At 42.1% G+C, this 18,428-nt stretch overlaps 1 protein-coding gene and 1 long non-coding RNA gene across 2 annotated transcripts in view; one reads left to right on the plus strand and one right to left on the minus strand.

Moving 5' to 3' along the window:
• Positions 1-18,428, minus strand: part of LOC142243945 (mediator of RNA polymerase II transcription subunit 1-like) — a 196,190-nt gene that overhangs the window by 79,764 nt on the left and 97,998 nt on the right. The window contains exon 10 of the mRNA XM_075316138.1: positions 6,777-6,847. Within this exon, the coding sequence (XP_075172253.1) occupies positions 6,777-6,847 (71 nt within the window). The remainder of the gene's footprint in view (positions 1-6,776; positions 6,848-18,428) is intronic.
• On the plus strand, positions 14,015-17,076 carry LOC142244386 (uncharacterized). The gene is made up of 2 exons (XR_012724536.1): positions 14,015-14,150; positions 15,938-17,076. It is a non-coding gene; the product is annotated as an uncharacterized LOC142244386 (long non-coding RNA).

Raw genomic sequence — 18,428 nt, forward strand, 5'->3', positions numbered from 1 at the left:
ATCAGCAAGCACTGCTCCTCGACTCTGTTGTACTTCCCACAAAGTCGGGTGCTTGGCTGACATGTGCCTGATCATGCTGGTGGTGGTCAGGCTGCTAGTTTTGGTACCCCTGCTGATGCTGGCATGGCAGGTGTTGCAAATGGCCTTTTTAGAATCATCTGGAGCCAACTTAAAAAACTGCCAGTGTCAGAGTTCCGGGTTTTCCAGTTTTCTTTTGAAAGAGCTTGCCCTTTGTTAACATGGAGTTTTCTGTTCTGTTGCCCTACTTCCTGTCCATCTGTTTAAAAGCCGCCCCTAAAGCTTAGTCCAGTGCCTGAGTATACTGCTTCCTGTGTGCTCCTGCCCTGCTGCTTTTGGTTCCTGATTGTTATTCGGATCCTCTTGGAAAACAACCGACACCGACTCTGGACTTCATCTGGTATCATCTAGCTGTGCCCGGACTCCGTTTGCCGTCTTTGGTCGGCACTTCTGCCCGGTTCCTTCCGTTTAATACCACTCTGGACTCACATCACGTACGGACATTTTTGGACTTACCTATTGCCCTTTTGTGTCCCGGCTGCTGCGCATTTAGGGCTTCTGGGGTGATTGCCAGACAGTCCCTGTATAGGGGTTCGCTCTTGGTGGTCTCCCTGGGGGAGTCCGGTGCGCGGTCCCGGGAATTCCCTTTCGCTCCGTCCCTGGAAGGTATTTCCTGTATTTATGTTCTACTGTGTTTTTGTTCCGTTTATGTACATATTTGCTGGTTGCATATTATAAACGTCTTGCACCAAGAACTCGTCTCTGGTTGTCATTGCCCTAACGCAATCGAAATCCTCAATACATACAATAGTATTACAGCCAGACTCGGGAAGACCTAACATTTGTACAGGCACCTTGTGTCGTGTTGTTCCGGGGAACAGTTGCCTGACGTCTGCCTGGGGCCACCACTCTGCTTCTTACTGCCTGTTGGGATGCTACGCCTCCCTCCCCCTGTGCACTGCTGTCCTCGCTCTGCATATCCTCCTGCCAGGTTGGGTCAGTTACTGGATCATCCACCACGTCGTCTTCCTCTTCCGCACCCTGCTCCTCCTCCTGACTTCCTGACAATTGTGTCTCATCATCGTCCACCCCTTGTTGAGACACGTTGCCAACTTCGTGAGAACGTGGCTGCTCAAATATTTGGGCATCTGTACATACAATCTCGTCATGGCCCACTTCAACAGGAGCTGGCGAGAGGCCAGAATTTGTGAATGGAAACGTGAACGAACAGCTCTTCCGAGTGTCCAAGTGTGGGATTAGTAATGTCCGTGGACGTGTACTCGGCCTGGTGGTAGGAAGGAGGATCAGGTTCTGAAATGTGCGGTGCAGTATCACGGCTACTGACACTTGACCGTGTGGAAGACAGAGTGTTTGTGGTGGTGCCAATCTGACTGGAAGCATTATCCGCTATCCAACTAACAACCTGTTGACACTGGTCTTGGTTCAAGAGCGGTGTACTGCTGCGGTCCCCAAGAATTTGGGACAGGACGTGCGAGCGACTAGATGTGGCCCTTTGTTGTGGCGAAATTAGAGCTTGGACACAACCTCGGTCTCTGCCTGCACCACCATCACGTCCACTTCCTTGTTCGTTGACAACGCCCTTGCGCATTTTGCAATGCTGTGCTGATGTGTATTCACTAGACTTGTGCGTTATATCCAAGTTTTTGCAAAACTCACACAAATGCAGCGGAAAGCTGCCACCAACAGGCACACACGTGCGGTTTTTAAATGCAAGCACGGAGGCACTAAGAACCTAACAGGTCTCTATCCAGGGACAACGTGGAGCCTCCCAATTTTTGGCTGCCCTGCCTAAGGGCTATACTACAATAGACCCACTTCCTTCCAATGGGCACTTCAGGTTTACAGGCCATCATGCACGTCTCTATCCAGGGACAATGTGGAGCCTCCCAATTTTTGGCTGCCCTGCCTAAGGGCTATACTATAATACACCCACTTCCTGACAATGGGCACTTCAGGTTTACAGGCCCTCATGCACGTCTCTATCCAGGGACAATGTGGAGCCTCCCAATTTTTGGCTGCCCTGCCTAAGGGCTATACTATAATACACCCACTTCCTGACAATGGGCACTTCAGGTTTACAGGCCATCATGCACGTCTCTATCCAAGGACAATGTGGAGCCTCCCAATTTTTGGCTGCCCTGCCTAAGGGCTATACTACAATAGACCCACTTCCTTACAATGGGCACTTCAGGTTTACAGGCCATCATGCACGTCTCTATCCAGGGACAACGTGGAGCCTCCCAATTTTTGGCTGCCCTGGCAAAGGGCTATACTAAAATAGACCCACTTCCTTACAATGGGCACTTCAGGTTTACAGGCCATCATGCACGTCTCTATCCAGGGACAACGTGGAGCCTCCCAATTTTTGGCTGCCCTGGCAAAGGGCTATACTAAAATAGACCCACTTCCTTACAATGGGCATTTCAGGTTTACAGGCCATCATGCACGTCTCTATCCAGGGACAACGTGGAGCCTCCCAATTTTTGGCTGCCCTGGCAAAGGGCTATACTAAAATAGACCCACTTCCTTACAATGGGCACTTCAGGTTTACAGGCCATCATGCACGTCTCTATCCAGGGACAATGTGGAGCCTCCAAATTTTTGGCTGCCCTGCCTAAGGGCTATACTACAATAGACCCACTTCCTTACAATGGGCACTTCAGGTTTACAGGCCATCATGCACGTCTCTATCCAGGGACAACGTGGAGCCTCCCAATTTTTGGCTGCCCTGGCAAAGGGCTATACTAAAATAGACCCACTTCCTTACAATGGGCACTTCAGGTTTACAGGCCATTATGCACTTCTCTATCCAGGGACAACGTGGAGCCTCCCAATTTTTGGCTGCCCTGCCTAAGGGCTATACTACAATAGACCCACTTCCTTACAATGGGCACTTCAGGTTTACAGGCCATCATGCACGTCTCTATCCAGGGACAATGTGGAGCCTCACAATTTTTGGCTGCCCTGCCTAAGGGCTATACTACAATAGACCCACTTCCTTACAATGGGCACTTCAGGTTTACAGGCCATCATGCACGTCTCTATCCAGGGACAACGTGGAGCCTCCCAATTTTTGGCTGCCCTGGCAAAGGGCTATACTAAAATAGACCCACTTCCTTACAATGGGCACTTCAGGTTTACAGGCCATCATGCACGTCTCTATCCAGGGACAACGTGGAGCCTCCCAATTTTTGGCTGCCCTGGCAAAGGGCTATACTAAAATAGACCCACTTCCTTACAATGGGCACTTCAGGTTTACAGGCCATCATGCACGTCTCTATCCAGGGACAATGTGGAGCCTCCCAATTTTTGGCTGCCCTGGCAAAGGGCTATACTAAAATAGACCCACTTCCTTACAATGGGCACTTCAGGTTTACAGGCCATCATGCACGTCTCTATCCAGGGACAACGTGGAGCCTCCCAATTTTTGGCTGCCCTGCCTAAGGGCTATACTACAATAGACCCACTTCCTTACAATGGGCACTTCAGGTTTACAGGCCATCATGCACGTCTCTATCCAGGGACAATGTGGAGCCTCCCAATTTTTGGCTGCCCTGCCTAAGGGCTATACTACAATAGACCCACTTCCTTACAATGGGCACTTCAGGTTTACAGGCCATCATGCACGTCTCTATCCAGGGACAACGTGGAGCCTCCCAATTTTTGGCTGCCCTGGCAAAGGGCTATACTAAAATAGACCCACTTCCTTACAATGGGCACTTCAGGTTTACAGGCCATCATGCATGTCTCTATCCAGGGACAACATGGAGCCTCCCAATTTTTGGCTGCCCTGGCAAAGGGCTATACTAAAATAGACCCACTTCCTTACAATGGGCACTTCAGGTTTACAGGCCATCATGCACGTCTCTATCCAGGGACAACGTGGAGCCTCCCAATTTTTGGCTGCCCTGCCTAAGGGCTATACTACAATAGACCCACTTCCTTACAATGGGCACTTCAGGTTTACAGGCCATCATGCACGTCTCTATCCAGGGACAATGTGGAGCCTCCCAATTTTTGGCTGCCCTGCCTAAGGGCTATACTACAATAGACCCACTTCCTTACAATGGGCACTTCAGGTTTACAGGCCATCATGCACGTCTCTATCCAGGGACAACGTGGAGCCTCCCAATTTTTGGCTGCCCTGGCAAAGGGCTATACTAAAATAGACCCACTTCCTTACAATGGGCACTTCAGGTTTACAGGCCATCATGCACGTCTCTATCCAGGGACAACATGGAGCCTCCCAATTTTTGGCTGCCCTGGCAAAGGGCTATACTAAAATAGACCCACTTCCTTACAATGGGCACTTCAGGTTTACAGGCCATCATGCACGTCTGTATGCAGGGGCATTGGTGAACCTCACAATTTTGGACTGCCCTGGCAAAGGAAAATACTACAAAGACTCACTTCCTCAAAATGGGCACATTAGACTCAAGAGGCCTTCATGTACGTCTCTTCTCAGGGACATCGGAGTGCCACACAATGTTTTCACGTAAAATCTTTCATGTATTAATCTCAAAAAGTAACATACACCAGCTCTATCTCACTATTGGGTATGTGCCCTTAACATTTCTGCATTGAAAAATCATTTTGGGGTCATTTTGGAAGGTTTTCTGGTGAGTCCGTAAAAATGGCGTGAAACGCGGACAAAATTGTTCACAGCTGTGACTTTTGAGTGATAAATGCTTCAAGGGGTCTTCCCCATGCTGTTGCCATGTCATTTGAGCACTCTTCTGAGACTTTTGTGACATTTTTAGGGTTTCTACATGCTGCCGGGGGGTCATTTCACAAAAATACTCGGGTCTCCCATAGGATAACATTGGGCTCGTTGCTCGGCCCGAGTACACGAGTATCTTGGGAGGCTCGGCCCGAGCTTCAAGCACCCGAGCTTTTTAGTACTCGCTCATCACTAATATTTATATATCTATCTATATATAGATATATTTATATATAGAGAGATATATATAGAGAGATATATATATATGAGATATATATATATAATATATATATATATATATGAGAGATTGAGATATATATTATATTATATATATATATATATATATATATATATATATATATATATATATATATATATATATATATATACACATATACATATATACATATACAGGCCAACTGGGGATTAGTGCAAGTGCTCACATGACACTGCTCCCGCTCGCAGCACAGCGGGAGCAGTGTCATGCAACTGTGGTCCGATCAGACCACAGTTGCAGATGGGAGGGATTTATCTCACTGTAATGCGAGTGCAGTGCGATGTTTCTCTCGCCCCCATAGATTTGAATGGGTGCGAGTGAAACAGGATCCACCCCCAGGATGCTGCAATTGTTTTCTCTGTCCGATTAGGGCTATAAAAAAAAAAAAAAAAGCGGCCCCATAGAGTAGTATTGGTCCGAGTGGTATGCAATTTTTTTAGCGCATTCCACTCTCTGTATTACTCACCGTGTGTGCTGACCCTAAGACAGGGGGCAGGGGACTTCTAATTTAAAAACACTATTCTAGCGCTGAAGCTATAAAAAAAAAAAAAAAAAATCTGGAGTGGTGCCTTAAAATTCAAAAGGGATAGATTTGTATAATAGCCCTGAAGTGGAAGTATTTCTGATCGTTTAACAATTTATTGTACCTTGGTGTCACCTTTGCAGCAATAGATAGAAGTTGTTTGTAACCTGTGTACTAACTTTTGGTTATTTGTGCAGCCTCAGTAGGTGGTGCGTTATAGAAGAGTAAATTGGTCACAAGGGTCGTAGCCATGATTTACACCGCACGGTCAAAATGCATTGTATAACTTGCTAAAGATATTCAAATTGTCTCTCCAGTAAAGGAGACAAACTCTAGCACAGCGCCACCTATTGAAAGTAGCGATCCTAAAAGTCACAAGTGGATTTTCAACAATCCTTTGCAATATGACTCAGGATATATAAGCCAGATCAGAATCCCAATTTGCAGACACGGTGTTTCGGGGTGCTTGCCCCTTGTCAGTGCAAAGTATGGGGGTGTCTGATCTGGCTCATGAGAAAGCTATGTGGGGACCACGGGGGAACACTATTCTCCTTAAGGAGACTTTGCAAGCCAGTCTGGCTGCCAGGTAAGGGGACTTATAGCTGCCACGCCCCTCTAAGAAATATTCAAATTGTCTCTCCAGTAAAGGAGACCAACTCTAGCACAGCGCCACCTATTGGAAGTAGCGATCCTAAAAGTCACAAGTGGATTTTCAACAATCCTTTGCAATATGACTCAGGATATATAAGCCAGATCAGAATCCCAATTTGCAGACACAGTGTTTCGGGGTGCTTGCCCCTCGTCAGTGCAAAGTATGGGGGTGTCTGATCTGGCTAAAGATAGCCATTTTATGTATCCATGTTCTGTGAATAAAGCTGCAAGTTTTTATAGTCTGAAGAAGGGGTGCAAGAGGTTATTTTTATATAGCGTTGAAGAATTGCACATGCTTGTGTCCGTGCACATGTGGAAGAGGCGAGAATGGGCTGACAGTGTGGTGTACTGGAAGTATAAGGATTCTACAGAGCAGGTTCATGTTGGCAGTAAGAAGTTTGATACTTTTCTCAAAAAATACACATTTTTCCGAGCAAATATACTGCAATTCTATCATATTAAGATTTAAAGGTCAACGAGAGTCACTTTACTTTATATTTAACATAATTAAAATAAAAATGAACAATGATTAAAAAGTAATGTAGCAACGCAGAATAAACATTTACCTCCACTTCTTGGAGAGAGGAAGCCTACTTTTCCATCTAGAATTGTAGCTATCCTATTATCATTTGTGGATCTAAAAAAATAAAAAAATCGCCAAAAAGTATTAAACATGCATTAGAAACAATAATCACAAGTCATTGTTAAAAGGATTATTCCCATCTTAGCCATTATTTATTATGCGTGCTTCTATAGAGCCATCGTATTTCACAGCGCTTTACAGAGAATTAGACTCATTTTGGCACACCAAAAAAGGAGAAAGGAGAAAAGCTCTTTGATCAGTAACTCGCGTGATTTATTGGCAAGGTATATAAAGAAAAAAAGTCCAACGTGTCGACCCTTCAGGGGTCTTTTTCAAGGACAATTTAGTCTACATAGAAAAGCAAGACAAAATAATATGATCAATTGCAATATATAGTTGTCGACAATGTATATACAAAAGGGGACATACTAAAAAGAATGAAGAAAAGGAATGAACAAAAAGAATGAACATAATAAATTCAGGTTCCAAATTGTTTCTTAGACATCATAGACATGGAATGAACATGGAATATACTATATGTAGATAATAGGGAAATGTACACAAATCCCATAAAAAACAGGTGTATATTTTATTCCGTGTTAGATAAGTGGGGAATAAACATGGAATATATCTAGATAATAGGGAAATGTCCACAAATCCCAGAAAAAACAGGTGTATATATTTTATTCCCTGAGCTTCTTGGGTGGGGAATGAACATGGAATATATGTAAATAATAGGGAAATGTCCACATATTCCAAATAAACAGGTGTATATTTTATTCCCTATGTTAGATAAGTGAGGAATGAAGAAGGAATATATATAGATAATGGGGAAATGTACATATATTCCAATTAAAGGTGTGTATATTTTATTCCCTGAGCTTCTTAGGTAGGGAATGGACATGGAATATATGTAGATAATAGGGAAATGTGCACAAATCCCATATAAACCGGTGTATATTTTATTCCCTGTGTTGGATAAGTGGGGAATGAACATGGAATATATGTAGATATTAGGGATATTTATACATATACCACACAAATTAGTATATATGTTATTCCCTATGTTAGATTGACAGGGAATGAACATGGAATATACTATATGTAGGTAATAGGGAAATGTACGCAAATCCCATATAAACAGCTGTATGTATTATTTCCTGTAAATGTATATGTATACGTGTTGCTTTAATATGGTTCTGCTTTTAATAAATTTAGGAGGCACAATGGTAATATAAAATATAGAGATAGACCCACCTATTGAGATTTGCTGTGACGTGGCAGGGGTGGCTCAAAAAATTGATCAATTGTTTGCTAAAAATCTCATTTTCCATTCTAGTACAGTTGGAATGAATTTGTTAATTTACACTTTTATTTGTTGCATGCCATGCTCAAGCAGTGCGGGCTCCCCTCTTTTTTGTTTTTTCTTTGTTGTTATTACTTCCTGTGTTAGATAAGTGGGGAATGAACAAGGAATATATGTAGACAATCGGGAAATGTACACCTATCCCATATAAACAGATGTACATTTTATTCCCTTTGTTAGATAGGTGGGGAATGAACATGGAATACACAGCTCTTGCAAAAATTAAGAGACCACTGCAAAATTTTCAGTTTTTCTGATTTTTCTCTTTATAGGTATATTTTTGAGTAAAATGTAAATTGTTCTTTTAGTCTATAAATTACAGACAACATGTCTCCGAATTTCCAAGCAATGAATTTTGTATTTATTTTCTGAAAATGAGAAATGGTCAAAACAACAAAAAAATGCAATGCTTTCAGACCTCAAATAATGCAAAGAAAACAAGTTCATAATCATTTAGAAACAACAATACTAATGTTTTAACTCAGGAAGAATTCAGAATTCAATATTTTGTGGAATAACCATGATTTTTAATCACAGCTTTCATGCGTCTTGGCATGCTTTCCACCAGTCTTTCACATTGCTTTTGGGTGACCTTATGCCACTGCTGGTGCAAAAATTCAAGCAGTTCTTTGCTTGATGGCTTGTGACTATCCATCTTCCTCTTGATTACATTCCAGAGGTTTTCAATGGGGTTCAGATCTGGAGATTGGGCTGGCCATGACAGTGACCTACAAAAGGAATGGCAAATGGCAGCTGGGGCGAAGTGCACGGCAAAAACAGTTCGCAACAGGCTCCTAGAGACAGGGCTCAAGTCATTTAAAGCTAAAAAAGCCTTTCATCAATGAGAAGCAAAGGAGAGCCAGGCTGAAGGTTGCCAAAGACCATAAGGATTGGACCATAGAGGACTGGAGTAAGGTAATCTTCTCTGATGAATCTAATTTTCAGCTTTGCCGAACACCTGATCATCTAATGGTTAGACAGAGACCTGGAGAGGCGTACAAGCCACGGTGTCTTACACCCACTGTGAAATTTGGTGGAGAATCGATGACGATCTGGGGATGCTTCAGCAAAGCTGGAATTGGGCAGATTAAACTTTGCAAAGGACTTATGACTTAAGCCACATACAAGGTTATACTGTTTCCAGTATAACAGTTGCTTCCTTCTGCTCAGGCAATGTTCCCCAACTCTGAGGACTGTTTTCTCCAGGAGGACAATGCACCATGCCACACAACTATGTCAATCAATGTGTGGATGAAGGACTACCACATCAAAACCCTGTCATGGCCAGCCCAATCGCCAGTCCTGACCCAATTGAAATTCTCTGGAATGTAATCAAGAGGAAGATGGATAGTCACAAATTTTATTCCCTATGTTAGATAACTAGGGAATGAACATGGAATATATGTAGATAATAGGGGAATGTACACATATCCCATATAAACAGGTGTATATTTTATTCATTGTGTTAGATAAGTGGGGAATGAACATGGAATATATGTAGATAATTGGGAAATGTACACATATACCACACAAAGAATTGTATATTTTATTCCCTGTGTTAGATGGGTGGAGAATGAACATGGAATATATGTAGATAATAGGGAAATATAGCTAGGGAAGTATATAGGTGCCTTTAACTGATTATGTCCGGGGAGATAGGAATCTGACATCAGGAGTAGGACTGAAGATTCTCATATTTTCTAAAATAATAACTCACCAGAGATGTATGGCACCGGCTTTCTTATAGATAACACAAACTTTTGGCAAAGTGAGCAGTTCTGTATATGGGAGTCTGTGGAGATAGCTGCCGGCCAAATGAGCACAGTTGTCTATATGTATGGGGGCATTATTTAATCACTTGTTCAGCTGACAAATATTTCCTAATTCAGATGGTTGTATTAGCAGTGAGGCACAATGAACTTATTAAGGATCAAGCATCATGTCTAATAAATTAAAGATTACCCCATCTACATTGATAAATCACCAGATGCACCATCAGTACATAACTACATTACCAGAACCATTATCAGCACAAATAAATCATCACAACCACAATCAGTACATGAGCATTTACCAAATCCATCATCAGGAGCTCAACCCCTTAAACGCAGCTCACTGATGACACTTCATTTCATGTAGGGGCAGAGGCTGCAGTCCCTTCCGCAGCCTGATGACGCTATATTAGCGTATCCCAAGATGCACTGGAATTCTCAAACAAGAAGTTATCATAAGGAAGTAGGGAAAAAAATACTAAAGCAATTATAGTGTAGTTAACAAACGATAGGGAATTTTTAATGTAAGTATAATGGAAAATAGATTAGATCATGGCTCTAAAAAGGTAGGGATTTAGAATGAAAATTACTTTGCCTGTTTAACTTTTGGGAGATTCTGCCTGTCCATAGATCCTGCCTATCCATGTTCGCTGCTTGATGTACAATGCATCACCTGATCTGTATGAGACTTCAAAGCAGCTTCCATAAAACTTATGGTGTCTCAGATCGACTGCAAACAGGAGTGGACAGTGATATATATATATATATATATAACACATGTGATGCAGTCTCGTAGGGTCAGTGTTTATATCATCTCATGTCTGTAAATCCAAAAGTGGCAAAATTGACCAGGCTGTGTTCACTCCCCTTTATAGCTGGAATCTAGCTGCCCAGACATGGAGGATTTAACCCAGAAAGTGGCATTTTAAGCTAGGATTTTAGTCTAGCTGCACAGTCATGAAGGTTTTCAACCCAAATAGTGGCATTTCAACTTCGGTTCCTGGTATGCAGAGATTACCTTGCCGTGGTGACCGGGCTCACATGCATTGGCCAATACATATGCCAAATATCTCTTTTTTTCAAATATTCCTATAGCTGTAATGCAATACCACAGTTCCCATATTCATTGTTAGTATTTTAGTGTGCAGCTGTGTATGTTTTGTAGTTATGTGTGTTTTCAGCTAGCACCTGTTCACACCTGTTGGATGTGCAGGTCACTCTTTTTATATATTTATAGTGCATCTCTTTCTGATTGAGCACTCCACCCTACAACCAGGCTGTGTTCACTTCCCTTTATAGTTGGAATCTAGCTGCCCAGACATAGCACCTCTGCAGGTGCAGTGGCATTCCACCAATAGAGGCAGGCCATGCCACTGCTATGGGGCCCATGAGCTGGGCGGCCTGGCGGTGGCTAAGGTGGCCCCCTCCCCAGGATCGCACTTTCAAATGTATCACATTGCAGATGAGGATACAGTTGAAAGCAATGATAAGGAGCGCAGCGCTCCCTCTCATGATTGTCCCACTGAGTCTGCGCTCTAACAGCTCAGCACAGCACTGACGTCACTGCTGTGCACCAGTCACCACTGTGTTGAGATGTGCAGAGCGCAGACAGCGGGCAAATGAGGAGCAGCAGTGGGTGACTGAGGAGAGTATGTATTCAGTACACGGTGGGAGTGCATAATGATATGAGAGGGTCTGTAATGCTATGTGAGGTGTATAATTATATATGGGGGGTGCATAATTTAGGTGGGGATGCATAATGCTATGCGGGGGTGCATAATGCTCTGTGGGGGTGCATAATGCTATGTGGGGGTGCATAGTACTATGTGGGAGTGCATAGTACTATGTGGGAGTGCATAACGCTATGTGGGGGCTGCATAACGCTATATGGAGGAATATGGGGAGTGTATTTTAGTACATGGAGGACTATGGGGTGCATTAGACAATATGGAGGACTATGTGGGGCCCATTCTGTATGAAGGGCTATGAGGAGCCCACCAATTCTGTATGGAGAGCTACAGTATGTGGGAGCATTATGCTATATGGAAGACTATGTGAGGCCCATTACTATATGGGGGACTATGTATGAGGCCCATTACTACAGGTACATCTCAATAAATTAGAATATCATCAAAAAGTTAATTTATTTCAGTAACTCAATACAAAAAGGGAAACATCATATATAGCGTCATTACAAACAGAGTGATCTATTTCAAGTGTTTATTTCTGTTAATGTTGATGAATTTAAACCTACAGCCAATGAAAACCCAAAAGTTATCTCAGAAAATTAGAATTACCACAAAACAACTGCAAAGGCTTTCCAAGCATTTAAAATGGTTTCTTAGTTGGGTCCAGTAAGCTAAACAATCATGGGGAAGACTAATGATTTGACAGATGTCCAAAAGGCAGTCATTGACACTCCATAAGGAGGGTAAGCCACAAAAGGTCATCACTAAAGAAGCTGGCTGTTCACAGAGTGCTGTATCCAAGAGTATTAATGGAAAGCCCATTACTATATGGACGACTACGGGAGGCCCATTACTATGTGGAAGGCTTGGTGGGGCCCATTACTATATGGAGTACTTTGTGGGGCCATTATTATATTTGGAGAGCTATGAGGATGCCTTTATACTTTATCTAGAGTTATATGAGAGCCATTATACTGTGTGTAAGCAATTATACAGTGTGAAGGATTGTGTGGGGTCTATCATACTGTGCGGAGGGCTTTGTGTGGGGGCCATTATACTATATGTAGAACCATTATACTGCATGGAGGGCTGTGAGGGGGTCACAGTTGGGGGATTTTATGGTGTTGGGGTGACCGTTCATTGCTAGGGTAGTTGAAGGGGAGTACAGTAGGGTCATGAAACTGTGCGTGTGGGGGGTGCTATGGAAGAATTTATTCTGGGGAATCATACAGTGTTTGTGGGGCACTTTTGTTGCCATCATATTTTATGGTTGAAATGAAAGCGGAAGCTAGGGGCTTCAATAGGAGAAACATTACTTCATTACTTTGTAAGGGCTGTAACTGTGAACTATGCTCTTTTGTGACCCAGATGAATATTATTATTTATTTATTGGGGGGGGGGGCATTTAGAGAATCTGCTATGGGGCCCCATGATTTCTATGTACACCCCTGTATCCTGTAGAGTTATCAGTCTCACTCCAGTACCTAGCACTAGTACAAGTTAAGGAAGAACAGAGTCTGCTGCTATGTATGAGAAATAGGCAAACAGGCCAGTATAACAGCCTGGATCAGCTTGTCTAAATGAGCAAGTAACCAAGGAACAACCAGTGCCCATGCCACCATAGTGAAAACCACTTCCAGTATTATGAGAATGTCTTCCATAACCATGAGCACATGGCTACACTACATGACTTCATGGCTACAGTCAGTGTCTGATGGCAGGAGCCTCATATCTACACTTGGACGCAGCATGAAGCGTGGAAACATTGCCAGGGGCTGGGGCAGCATTGGCACAGGAGGATAGGTAAGGCCACTCTTACTTATTGCATGATTTTATACCATTAGCAGCAGCTGTTTAAAAAAGATTTCATTGTAAAAACTTAATATGCACAAAAAAAAGCTAAAACTAAAGAAATCTGAGTTTGCAAAAAACTGTCAGGAACCCCAAAAAGTATAAAAATGGCAGGAAAATGCATTGTTTAACTCAAACATATTGCTACAGTGTTTTTGCTGAAAAAAACCCAACAACAACTAGAAATATTAGCACAAAAAATAGCATAAGATGAAATTGGGCAGGTTGCTATCAGCAACGGCTACATTTTTATTAATAAACAAGACCTCTATTTCTATAATTTTGCACTGTTGTATAAGGGAGGAAACTTGTCTTCAGGCATAAAAGTGCAGGTGCTCGTAATCTGCCGCAGACGTCCATTATTAGAAGTAATTTATATTTCTCACATTTTCCTTTTGTGAAGTCTTAATCACCTTGTCCTCACAGCCTTGATCCTAACCAATAAGTTCTCCCATATAATTACTACTTATCAATAATAATAACAGGAGAGGTCACATGTGATGATATGTGATACAGGAGGCCATTGTTACCTCACAGCATGGTGTCACAATGACTGGGAATCTATAGAAGTTGGTGGACTCAGATCTTCAGATCAAGAGGAGAAGACAAAGAGGACGGTGGATCCAGGACTGATGACGGTGAAGAAGGGAAGAGCGGAGGATCCCGGATCAAGGACACAGGTAAATGAGGAACTTTACTGGGTTTTCAATCAGTTAAGCTTGTGCCAACATGTACACTCAGGCTCTGTTCACACTGGGCATTTTTGCTGCTACTTTTTAGCAGCAAAATCTGATCTCTTGGCAGTAAAAAAAAGCTGTTTTTTGTGATGAGTTTTTGCCACAGTTATTATTGGGTTTTTGGTGTGTCATTTGTTTACAGTACATACAAACCAAACAATGCACTGCTGCTTTTCTTTTACTCATGGCTTTCAATAGTGGGAAAAAAGCAGCAAAAACAAATGCTGAAAGAATAGAATTCTTTACAAAACGCAGCATTTTGCCAGTTCAGTAAGGAAAAAAAGTTGGTGTCTGTGTGTGCATGAGATTTCTGGAATCTCATAGGTTTTGCTAATATGGTAAAAAGCAGTGTTTTCTTAGCATGTATTTGTATAAAACCAATAAAAAAAAACAACCCCACACCAAAAGCAACCTGTGTGAACATAGCCTTATCCTCCAACTCTCCTGATTGTGGCTGTAAAGTACTATATTGTATCAGTATTTGCTGTTATAATCTGTAGACTTGGGGGAGCAAGGGTCTATGTGAGGTCACAAGGCGCAATGTTGGACACAGAGTCCTTGCAGCAAACATGGAGAATCCACATGGAAATGTAAGCACAAAGATGGCGCCTGAGAGGGAGACACCACATGGAGATGTAAGCACAAAGATGGCGCCTGGGAGGGAGACACCACATGGAGATGTGATCACAAAGATGGCGCCTGTGAGGGAGACACCATAGTGGGGACTTCAGTCAGTGACTACAAGTGGTAACTGTGGTTGGCGCAGATTGTTGGTGATTCTGTTACTTAATTTCAGATTTTATGGGAGAAATAATTCTCATTATTCCATCATATGGAAGAGGGTTTTGTAGTCTTACAGTCGGGAACATACTATATATACGACCATTTGCTTCATTTTATGTATTTTGTTTTCAAATTGCAACATTTCATTGTTGTAAATACTTAAGCGATATTTTTCAAAGCTTTAAGCCATTTATTGCACCATTTTTAAACAGCTATTCAAAAACTTAAAATAGAAGAGTCGGGACATACAACTTTTCTGATATTAAATATGACATTTTTAATACTGCACTTCCACATAAAGGTAACACATAATGTAGACAGGTAAGAACTGTGCTAAAAAATACATCAAATATGTTTCTGTTGCACCCATTTATAACAAGATTAAAAAATACCAGTTTTCTAAAAAGTATTTTTTTTTCTTGACTTGAAAAATGTGACATTAATCTCATGTAACATTGGGATGTGCATTACCATGCTTGAAAACTTGCACTGGCTAATTTGCTCCACATTTATCATTAACACTAGAACTACTGAGGTAGTCATTTTGACTACTTTGCACTATGTATTTCTATATAGGTGTCACGAGTCCAGTAGTTCTAGTGTTAAGGTGCAAAATTGAAAAAATATGGCTTGGCAGATATTGAAGTGAGTAATACAGAAAAATGTGGAGCAAATGACGCCATTTTTAATCACTGAGACCATTACATTTTGGAATGTTATAACGTATACATTGCAATTTGTCATTAAAATCTGAAAAATTGGTAGGTGGGGGATTGTTGTACATTATTTGTTCTCACATAAGTGCACATATGGGGCATCTAATCACAATCTAATTTAAGGACTTCAGATCACATAAAAACACAACCAATTGAAGTCCATCTTCCATTTTTACATTAGTCTTCAGATTTCTAGGCCTTTCCCTGACACGTATTTTTTTTTCTTTCTAGAGAGTATATCTGGATCCAGAAAGCAAGACTGAAGAATTTAGAAAGGGCCAGGATATTGATTAGTGTTAGATTATAGGACTATCGGTATATTATATTTGGTGCCTTATGTTTCATCACACACTGATTATACAGAACAAAATCTGGACTCTGTTTTATGGCATTCTGCTACAGCCATTTCTTTGTATTCCTGTACGGAAAGTTGGCATGTGAGATGACACCACCTGTATACATTATCCCTATCCATCTGCTTGTTTTGCAGTATGTTGAATCTTGGTATCTGGGCATTGCATCAATAGAACCTGGATTTAGTTTGGTTTACATACAAGTTGATGGTGTCTATTTTCTCTTAACATTTGGTGGGATGCAGGTCTGGAGAGCTGTTGTCAGCCTATTAGATAGATAATGAATGAATGAATGTATTATAGAAATGTCTAATATCATGTTCCCTATTTTGTTATTATGTCACATCCTGGTCTCCATCTTGGACATCATAACAAACGGGCACTTTTTTGTTTAATTTCACATTGGAACTATAGAAAAAATGACACTACAGCTACAGAGGCGACCGTCTGATGGCCCAGCTCGACTACCCATCTCTCCTGAAGACCCTTTCAGCTTTTTGAGGGTTGGGTGGAGGACATCATCTCTGAAAATAGGGTCCCACAGCTGCACCTCAACAGATTGAAGAGTCAGTGCCCTAAAGCCACAGGGGGGTGTGTAGTCACTCACTACATCACTTAGGATGATTTCATTCTTCAGGGATTACACAGGAGTGGTCCTTGTGGTGGGGTGACATCTGTCCTAGTCTGGGGCAATAGCGAATGCTATTTCTGGTCTTCAAACAACAGGCCTAAATGCGTCTTATACTGCCACTGGCCTAATTCTATTTCTTCTGCTGAGAGTTTATGACTGCTACATAGGGGATCTAATATGATATAACCATCCTATATTTCAGTTAGTTAGTTGTAGCATAGCCTTGGTCTAGGGTTCTTGAACTGATCGCCTTTTCTCGGGGTCAAGAAGGAATTTTTTCCCTGTGGCACAAATTGGCTGAACGTGTCCAGGTTTTTTGCCTTCTTCTAGATCAATGGCTTTAGGTATAGGTAGAGACTGTATTTAATAAAGTGTTCAAAAATGAATGATCTGTCTCCTCATTTCTTTATATTATATAACAGTTATTTGTATACATTGTATCAATTTTAGGACTTCTGACTGCTGCAATACATCAAACTGAAATACAAGGGTACAGTCATGGCCAAAAGTTTTGAGCATGCTACAAATATTATTTTTTACAAAGTCTACTGCTTAAGTTTTTCTAATGGCAATTTGCATATACTCCAGAATGTCATAAAGAGTGATCAGCTTAACAGCAATTACTTGCAAAGTCAATATTGGCTAAGAAAATGAACTTTAACCCCCAAAACACATTTCAACATCATTGCATTCCTGCCTTAAAAGGAGCAGCTAACATTGTTTTAGTGATTGTTCCATTAACACAGGTGTGGGTGTTGATGAGGACAGGGCTGGCGATCAATCAGTCATGATTAAGTAAGAATGACACCACTGGACACTTTAAAAGGAGGCTGGTGCTTGGTATCATTGTTTCTCTTCAGTTAACCATGGTTATTTCTAAAGAAACACGTGCAGCCATCATTGCTCTGCACAAAAATGGCCTAACAGGGAAGAGTATCGCAGCTACAAAGATTGCACCTCAGTCAACAATCTATCGCATCATCAAGAACTTCAAGGAGAGAGCTTCCATTGTTGCCAAAAAGGCTCCAGGGCGCCCAAGAAGGACCAGCAAACGCAAGGACCGTATCTTAAAATGGTTTCAGCTGCGGGATCGGACTACCAGCAGTGCCGAGCTGGCTCAACAATGGGAGCAGGCTGGTGTGAGTGCTTCTGCAAGCTTTGTGAGGCGGAGACTGCTTGAGCAAGGCCTGGTTGAAGGAGGGCAGCAAAGAAGCCACTTCTCTCCAGAAAAAACATCACGGACCGACTGATATTCTGCAAAAGGTACAGGGAGTGGACTGCTGAGGACTGGGGTAAAGTCATTTTCTCAGATGAATCCCCTTTTCGATTGTTTGGGACATCTGGAAAACAACTTATTAGGAGAAGAAGAGGTGAGCGCTACCACCAGTCTTGTCTCATGCCAACTGTTAAGCATCCTGAAACGATTCATGTGTGGGGTTGCTTCTCAGCCAAGGGAATCGGCTCACTCACAGTCTTGCCTAAAAACACAGCCATGAATAAAGAATGGTACCAGAATGTCCTCCAAGAGAAACTTCTCCCAACAGTCCAAGAGCAGTTTGGTGCCCAACAATGCCTTTTCCAGCATGATGGAGCACCTTGCCATAAAGCAAAGCTGATCACTAAATGGCTCATGGAACAAAACAGAGATTTTGGGTCCATGGCCTGGAAACTCCCCAGATCTTAATCCCATTGAGAACTTGTGGGCAATCATCAAGAGACGGGTAGACAAACAAAACCC

This window comes from Anomaloglossus baeobatrachus, chromosome 6, assembly GCF_048569485.1.
Source record: "Anomaloglossus baeobatrachus isolate aAnoBae1 chromosome 6, aAnoBae1.hap1, whole genome shotgun sequence".
NCBI classification, from domain to species: domain Eukaryota; kingdom Metazoa; phylum Chordata; class Amphibia; order Anura; family Aromobatidae; genus Anomaloglossus; species Anomaloglossus baeobatrachus.